The sequence below is a fragment of the Ochotona princeps genome, chromosome 1 (assembly GCF_030435755.1).
Source record: "Ochotona princeps isolate mOchPri1 chromosome 1, mOchPri1.hap1, whole genome shotgun sequence".
In the NCBI taxonomy this organism is placed as follows: domain Eukaryota; kingdom Metazoa; phylum Chordata; class Mammalia; order Lagomorpha; family Ochotonidae; genus Ochotona; species Ochotona princeps.
In genome coordinates this window covers 12,269,516-12,279,048 of record NC_080832.1, presented here as the reverse complement: position 1 = coordinate 12,279,048, position 9,533 = coordinate 12,269,516, and the positions used below count along the sequence as shown (strand labels likewise).

General features: G+C 37.2%; 1 protein-coding gene across 1 annotated transcript in view; it reads right to left on the bottom strand.

The window, feature by feature from the left end:
- Window positions 1–6,021: 6,021 nt before the first annotated feature.
- RGS17 (regulator of G protein signaling 17) overlaps window positions 6,022–9,533 on the bottom strand; it is a 110,793-nt gene continuing 107,281 nt past the window's right edge. Inside the window, exon 5 of the mRNA XM_058670818.1 lies at window positions 6,022–7,032. Within this exon, the coding sequence (XP_058526801.1) occupies window positions 6,844–7,032 (189 nt within the window). The 3' untranslated portion in view covers window positions 6,022–6,843. The remainder of the gene's footprint in view (window positions 7,033–9,533) is intronic.

Here is a 9,533-nt window from a genome sequence, read left to right as displayed (position 1 = left end):
CTATATATTCAATTTTTGAGTAGCTACAGTTGTTCTGGCATTGCAACATAGCCAAGCACAGTGCCTCGTAAGTTGTAGTCATGCATTCAGAACTTTCTCATCATCCACTAATAAATACTGGAGTCCAAAACTGGGGTTTAGATTAAGTACAATGAATATGGTAGTAAAAAATTATACACATCCAATCTGATTAGCTTTTACAGAATGGCACAGGAATTCTTTTTTAATATTTTACAAACATCTTAAAATCATACACAAGAAACACTGTATATATGACAAGTAGGTTAAAGCTGGATGAGAGAATCTTTTACCTTATTCTATTATGAGGTTCATGGTTCAGTGAAAGGGATATAGAAAAGCACTAAGCAAAAAGGTGATCACTCTTAACCACTTCTCAGAATGATTCATCAGACTGAGCTTTTTAATACCCAAGGTAGATGGAGGATTAAGTTAATTATCTAAGTGACTCCAGGGAAACCTGTGGCTCTCACCTCGGGCAAGGGAATATTCAAGTCAATGAAGCTTTGAGCTTCTTCCATTTCCTGTCCAGGCAGTACATTCATTCTATTTCCATCAAATCCTTTATTACTAACCCTTTAATGAACCTTAATACTAGTGTTGAGGAATCTGCTCCATTTTTTTCCTGGCTTAGTGTCAATTCCAGTAAACCTCTTTAAAATGCATTGTGCAAGGGAGGAGTCTGACAGACACTACCTCAACCCAGCAATCAAGGTCAGAGTCAGTATCAACCACTACTCCCTCAGCCAGCTGATCAAGTCTGCAGTTAGAAGCAAACCAAGGACTGAGAAGGTCATAGCAAAAGGGGTCATGGTGATGAGTGTGTCTTTGAGATCATTTTCTGCGAATGGCTCTTCCCCTCTGTGGTTTCACTTCTGAAAGCCCAAAGCCCACCACCGTCTCCTGCTAAAGCGTTAGAAAAATCTCAACAGAGCAAGAGTCCACGAAACACCAGATCAGTAACAAAAAAGATCAAGTTCATCAAAGATAAGGGACAACCAGTCAATGGTCACAGCTAAAAAGAACCCAAGGAGATGTGGCAAGTTTATACCGCATGGGATCCTGGAATAGAAAAAGGACATTAACAGGAAAAGGAAACCTGAATCAGTTATGTACTGACTTAATTTTTATTGGCTCATTGTGACTAATGTCCCATATTATCTGGCACATCTCTGAAAAGTTTTATAATTTTTTTGTATATCTAAAATGATCAATAAAAGATCTGATGAAAATGCTTTGAACACATAAACATTATCTTTTAGTATTCCTTTTCTTTACATATCCTCATGATAAAATCGTTAGAGAAATCATGCTACCCTAATATAAAAGAGACTGTGTTTCTAATGGTTCATCTCTTATTACTTAGTTTTAGCTCTATCACCCAGTTATATGCTTGGTAAGTGACTTGATACCTATGTTATCCTGTAGTTATGTCATTTTCCTTCCTTTGGAAGCATAAAATTTTCAACTAATTTCTTTTATTGAAATCTTATTTTTAACATATTTGTGTTTCTAAAAAAATATCATATAGTCCACGCCAAACCCTTGAGCACGTGTGTATGACAGCAACAGCAGAGGAAATATTTCTAGATTTCAGATTGGGTGGATTCTGATGAACTGAAAGTAGTGATTTAAATACTTTATGGAAGTCCTAATAATGATGCAGTCCACCCTTTTAAAATAAGCCTGCTGACATTTTTGGATGAATAATTGATAGGATTTTTAGCTAGACTTAAAATGTAGTGGGAAAGTGGGCATGAGAAAACAAACTTCGGATAGATTACCTTAGTCACATGAAACAGAAATGTAACTTTGTATCAGATTCTTAATTCTGATTTCCCAGTATGTTTTTCTTTTTTACTATACTCCCTATGGGAATCTGTTGACATTCATTGCCAATAATACCAGCTATATGTACATTATTTTAACACAGCAACAAGAACTAGATATTTAGAAAGGAAACATAAGCTGCTTAACTATTACTCTAAAATACTTACTTGTTAATTCTTTAAATGTCAGAATGCTGTTATTACAGGGTATGATTAAGTCAATAGTTACAAAACTCCAGAATTTCTGAAGCAAGAGTTGTAAGATGACAAACAAGGTAATGATGAATTTCAAGTTGAGCATATGAAATACTGAAAAAGTATTTGGTTACTCTCATTAGTTCTTAACAGTATTCCTATCTCTACTTCTGTTAGAACTTTTGATACAGGAATAAAATCAGGCCACAGACTGGGATCAGTTAGCCATTAGGGCTGTACGCTGTCTTCCATAATGTTCTCCTTAGAGTCACAATCTTGAGTATCTTCTTTTATAATGTCACTTCAGATAACAGAAGAGACTGCAGAGGACTGTATCTCCAAGAGTAATTCTTCTAAGAATTAAAAAATATTTTTAAAGAAATTAGTCTGGAACTTAGAAACCATACTTTTATTTGTAAGCACTGTTGTGTGTTGCACGGGTAGTGTCAGTGCTGCAGAGAGAAGCTGAAACAAAAGTTTGGTCTCACTAATATAATAGTACATATCATTGTGGCAAGGGAGGGATGATTACATTTGTATGTTTTGAATACTGTTTTTTCAGGAGGGAAAGTACTTTACCCTGGTAAGAATTTAAAAACTGGAAAACACTCAGACGTAGACTTTGCAAAAACACTTTGAAAACTGGGATTATAAACTGACAAATAGAAGAGAATGAAAATGTTATGGAACTATCCTTAACACTTTTAAAAATAGCTTGCTAGCACAACAGGCTCAAAATATTAAAAAATACATGTTTCACAGGGCTGTAATGACTAGCATTGTCTAAGATTTTTTAAAAAAGATTTATTTATTATTATTGGAAAGGCAGATTAGATTTTACAGAGAGAAGGAGAGATGAGAGAAAGATCTTCCATCCACTGGTTCATTCCCCAAATGGCCACAACACCGGAGCTGAGCCAATCTGAAGTCAGGAACCTGGAGTCTCTTCCTGGTCTCCCATGCAGGTACAGAGTCCCAAAGCTTTGGGCTATTTTCCACTGCTTTCACAGAGCACAAACAAGGAGATGGATGTGAAGTGGAGCAGCTGGGACACAAACCGGCACCCACACGGGATCCCAGAGCTTGCAAGGTGAGGATTTAGCCATCAAGCCATCATGCTGGACCCTAACTTCAAGCAATTTTACAAGGTCTTCCTAATGATTCATTTTTCAGTTTTCTGAATCTATTTTTAATGACTTTTATTTACATTTCTTTACCAAAACATCTAATATTTTCTGTTTTTTGCAAACAAATTTGTCAAAATTACAATATGATTAATCTTTTTCAGTGTAAATTAAATGAGTATAGAAATGAATGATTAAACTCAGATTAAGAGATAGGTATTTTTGTAAATCAGCTTAATGGGATGAAAGTGTATTTTGGCCCCTAATGTCTACAGTCCTTTTCCAACACTGAGCTAGGAGGTAAATATACGACACACATTCCATTCTGTAAGTAAGAACCTAAGCAGCATCAAGAACACTAACACACACCCCATGCAGCTGAGCAGATTTCATAACTGGTCACCCTATGTACACCCCATGCAGCATGAGCAGATTTCATAACTGGTCACCCTATGTACAAATCTTAGGATTTAAAAAAAAGAGACCAGGTTATGGCCTTAACGTTTACATTTCACAGCTTCAGTATTGAAACTGTGTTTTGCTTTGTTCCCAGCTGCCCTGTGCCACGGTCAGCACACTTACACAGCTTGCAGTAACACAGCAACAGAGGGCCACTGTCGTGCTCCTCATCCATTATCACCGGACTTGGACAAGGTCACTCTTTGCAGAAACCTGATTCTCCAACGTATTGAATATATGTGCTCTTTACTTTCCATTATAGTTACAGACTCGTTTGAGATTACAAACAACAGAAACTCAATTCAGCTCCTATACCTGTGCGTTAGCAGATTCTAACAGAATACAAAGAAACCTTTGCTATCTAAAACCTGAAGTGCTACTTTTAAAGTGCTAATTTTCCCCCAGGGAGGAACTGACTCACGAGGAAGAAAAATCAAATTCTAGAACAAGTCTTGTGCTCTTGGAATGGTGGTGTAGACACCATCGAGGGCTTTCTTGTTTGTTTACAACAGCTCTGTAACTTAAACAGTCATGCCATGCTTAAAAAACAGTACAATTGCAAACACACAGACATAATCTTAGAAACTTAAATGAGAAACTCTCCCCTCCCCTGAAAAAGTGAGTTCGGCAAGAAATGCTCACATAACATGGTTACCAGCATCTGTGTGTGCGAATCTACTGTCCAGTCCTTCCCACCAACACTTCTTAACCCGGGCGCAGCATGGTACACACGCCTCAAAACCTGCACTCCGCAAACGCCCGCCGCAGGGATCAGGGCTCTTGAGAAGGGCCCTTATCCTGTCCATTTGGTAAAACAGTAAAAGTATTGTCAAACAGACAATTAATAGTCCAAAGTATCTTATAAAGATAACTTACAGCTAGCAGGTCACCATCATATATAGTAACAACGAGAATATAAAGTTTACATGTTAAAAAGGCTGAAGCATGCATCGTATCATTGTATATTACACATTTTCTAGTCATGTGCACCACTTCATTGTGCCTCAAACACAGACACAAGTACGATACTACACCATACATGTGTATACATCATAGTAGCATAATAAACTCAGTTCTAATCAGGAAAAATTAAATAAGTTAGGAACAGTAGAACTTCACAATATAAATGATGATTCTTTTAGGTTTTTCTTTACTATTTAGGAAAAAATAGGACTTTTTGTAAACATCTTCATTGCTATCTTTTTTCAACATATTACTCAAAATTTTTATTCAAATAGTTAATATCTAAGTGACATGGATAAAATATTTCTTAACACACGAACACCTTGAGAAAAAAAAACAGGCATTTGTTTAAAGAAACGGTTATTATAAATATTTTCTATCTTGCATTGTAACTACATTTTCATAAATAATGTATTTAAAAGTGCTGAATATTGTAGGATAGTCAGCAACGCCAGTGTAAACAGAATATGTTTTCTTCTCTGCAAATTGTTTTAAATCCCATTTTGTCAAACACTGCAACAGTTAAAATATTTGCATAGGGAATAGATAATAGCCCTTTAAATCTTGTCTCCTGAATTCTATATAAATTAAAAATCCTATCACTTAAAAAACAATCTTTGAAATGTTTTAAGTTTATGGAAAAAGAAACATATGATGTTAACCTTTCAAGTAAAATAAATTTGAAAAGAAAAAGCCCAAACTTGTATTTTAAAAAACATTTAATAAATTAAAAAAATGAGAGGTAGTTAAAAAAATGACAAAGGAAACCTATAATTTTAATATCATCCTTAATATAAGGCCAGTGTTCTTGGTGGATATAAATCTTTTTAAAACTTTCACTTTTAGAGTACTCAGTATTATATTCATTCATTTTAAGATTAAAAAAATAGCGTCCAGAGGATATTAATATTCAAAGTAACACTTTGATATAAATATGACAATGATTTTTGTTATTATAATTTTTGTGCATGACATAATAGTCTTTTCTTGAATGTCAGAAACACATGCCAACTTCAGGCAAGTATTTTGTCTTAGTTAGTGTAATTATAAAAAATAATCTGGCAGCTAGAAGACTTGCACACTGCACTGCCTTTTAATTATGGATGAGAATTCATAGTTTGGTTTCAACATTTTTAAAATAAGTCATTTTTAAGATACTACGTGGAAACAGTTAAGGTCTGAATGAGAGAATTATCTTTTTTCATTACCCTTATAGACCCTTTCTTTGTAAAATCTTAGGTTTTTTTTTTTTTTTTTTTATTGGCTTTCACTTTCAAGGAAAAAAGCCAGGGGACAGATGCCGCCCATCACAATGGTTTACGGAGCTACATGCAGGCATTCCTTCATGAAATCCTTTTCTTTTTATTCCAAAACTAAGTTATCAAGCTTGTATTTCTCTTGTTGCAGGACATAACTTTACACAACCATTTTACAACTGGAGATCCAGTCTTTAATAAATTAATTACAGTATTGGACATCTGATATATACATAGACTCATTTTCTTCTATTACAATTAAAAAAACAATATCATTCTTTGATTTGTCATTGAGATAGGATATTTTCAAATTGTTTTGTGCTTTTATTCTTCTTGATTTTTTTTTAACACAGCAAAGTCATCTTAATGAAAATGCCACCGTTTTGGCAGTGATCAACCAGTGGAATCCTCCATTAGGAATTTCCAGCAAACAGATAAATAGCTCTTTTTTCATTTACAGAAACATCGGCTTCAAAATTAGTGTATGGAACAACACAGTAGATAGTATGTTCAACACAATCGTTACATTTTAAAAATTGTCTTTGTCTATCTTGGATTATCATAAAAAATGCAAATCATAGCCAGTTGTTGGCGATTATAAGACCATATTGCACAAAAGTCCTTAGATACAGATAAAAGTTACGCGATTGGATTAAGTTTAGCAACAACTACGTGGCAAATGAAGCAGTTTTGACTTTGCACATGCAGTCTCTGGAGTTACACTAGGAGACTGTTCATAGGACTACAAACACAGATCGCTTGCAAGTAGAGTGAATGTAAAACAGACTGAGTTTGGCAATTCATTGTTTTCTGTCATATTTCCTCCAAACTTCACCATGGATAACCTTGATAAAAATGGAGACGAAGACCATAACGGTTGTATTTTCACAGTAGCCTGAGGAATACTAAACTACGGTTCTCCAGGAACGTGATTTCTGATGTCATTTCACTACTTTCAGTTCCCATCCCAGCCCTCCAGAATCATCCTTGTAACGAAAATTAAGATTCAGAAGAAGAGCCGGCAGTACTTTCAACAAATGACTTGTAAATCTGAGAGTTCAAAAACCTTGGAAAGGAATCTCTGTGCATTAAGGTATAAATCTGAAGTTGGGCATCTTCATACATGTGAGGATTGGGATCCAACAGATTTCTATTGATCACCTCTCTAACTCGAGAATCGAGACTGACCTAAAAAGAAATAAGAGCAGATACATTAAATCATATTTTTCATAAGACCTTGATTAAGTAACTGTAGGTTTGTGACGTCGCAGAGAAACTTAAGAGATTAAACGCAACTTCAGGACATCTGGAGGTCATCCTTTCAAGACTACATAGCTTATACCTTTTTTTCCTCCAAAGGAAGTTAATGAGTTCATGTGGACGTCCGGTTCAGATAGCTTGGCTTCTTTGGACTTACTTTTCTGTGCATCCACTCAGAAGCTTTGGACAACTGTCAGAAACATTGCCCGGGGCAGAGCTGTAGCGGAGTGGGTGAGGATGCCTCTGGCAATGCCTACATCCCACCACTGCTGCTTCTAGGCCCGGTCCTCTCCTTGCACTGCATCTTCCTGCTGGTGTGCATGGGAAGACAGCAGGGAATTGTGGTTCTGCTTCCCACACATGAGACCCGGATGGAATTCCAGGGCTTTGTGGGCATTTGGGCAGCAGGCCAGTGGCTGGGTGAGTTCTTTCATTTCTGGCTCTTTGTCATTCTGCCTTCCAAGTTGAAAACAAACAACAAACAAACACTAGATCTTGAAAAGAAAAACTGAGCTATCACACAGAATTCTTGTGGCAGAATATGAATCCAACCTCCTCCTATTCTGTTAATTCCACTGGTTACAAGGTAAGCATGCATAGGCAGAGGAAAGTTCCCTGACAAAACTTAGCATGCTTCTACTGGCTTCCCGCAGGTTCAACTACGTAACGGTTCTACTGTAGCAGGAGCAGGAAGTGAAGCAAGTGCAAGGACTTGATAAGGCAGAAGTGCAACAGAGTCTGCAAGTCTCATGTCCTACTGAGACAGACACACAGTGCTAACAAAACACAACAGCTGTTTGATGTGAATGTGGAGACAAGAAATAAAAACCAGCATTTGGAATACACATTGTAACAGTCCACTAAGTGTTCTTTGAAAAGTGCCCAGCAATTAAATTATAAGCTGATTTGTGTCTCACTTCCCCCTCTTAGTGAATGCTAATCCTGGTGGACATGGCAGACCACGTTGGAAAGGGAACTAGGGTCCATTAGGAGCAACAAGAGTATATTTGGGGGAAGAGAGCTAGAGCTCTCTCACACACAAACCTTTCATATTTCTACCTAAGCAGTTTGTCATAAGCCTTTCCAAGCGTGTGTGTGGTTTCCTTTTACCATGCTTCCCAGCCACTGTTCAGGCCAAGTCTGGTGCCTGAAAACTTTATGACTGAATCACCCATTTTTCCCATCTAACTACCTTAGCGCCCCCAACACCCCAGACTAACGGAGCTATGTTGACTGACACGGAATTACTGGTACGTCTGTCAGTAGAAGATGCTGACGACACTGATTGCTGTGGTTTCACTAGATCACTCATACACAGAACATCAGGACCTCACTGGGATGCACTGTCTATAGTCTTCTTTGAGAATTCTTTAATAGAGGAGAAAAAAATGTTCTGAAAAAGGATTATGTAATGCTTATCTTCTGTTACTGCCATATTCTGAGGTCCTCATTAAGTGCAAAGTGATTCAAAATCTAGATTTTTTTTCTCAAGATTTTTATTGCAAACTACTTTTTTTTTACTCAACAGGAAAATGTTGCCACTGGAGTTTAAACTGACTTGTATCCTGAAATGCAAGGTTATGTACAGTAAGGCAAAGCTGTCCCCAACACACTCAATCGTTTGTGTAAATATTGCTCTTCCTTTCCAACTTGAGAAAACCTGTCTTTCCAGTGGAGAAACAAGATAAAACAATCATTTAGTTATTAAATAATGATGATTATATCATTTTCTTATTAGCAGCTATAATTGTGTTATATTAATAGATACCTAGAATTATTATTAAGCATTGTGAACACACATTGCTGAAATGTTTTACTAGTTTAAGATGGTAGCAAAATACAAGGTAGTAAAGTTTTCAACATTTAGCGATCTTTAACAAGATTACCTTTTTCTATTTCCACTTAAAAATACGATATTTATGTTAGTATCTGATGGTTTGCTTGACAAGGTTGTTGATCAAAGGGGGTCAAATAAGGATGAACCCTGTGGCTGTGAACACCTGTAGTTTCCCCTGTGAGCTCTGTAAAAGGCAGGGGAGCCGGACCCTGGGCCTCAGCCACAGGCACGCTAGGATTCACAGGTGTCTGGGTGGGTCCAATGCATGGAGCAATGCGGAGTTCCCTGGAAAAAACCAGCCCTGAGGGAACAGACAGTTCAGCACCAGGTTAAGAGCGATCCTTGGAGAAAGGAAACTGCCCTCCCGCCCAGGCTCCCGGACTAGTGCCTGGGGAGCGTAGGGAGTGAAGGGGCACCTCACAGAAACAAGTTCAAAACTCAAAACACCCCTACCCTGACCCAGGGCACAGGAGCGCTCTGTTAGACCTAACATCACTTAAACTGGCGGCGTTAGCAGTGCTGAAAATGTTGGCAGTGTTGAGCCGCTGAAGTTTAGACAGACCTAAGTGACTCTAAGACAGGTCTCCTCAAG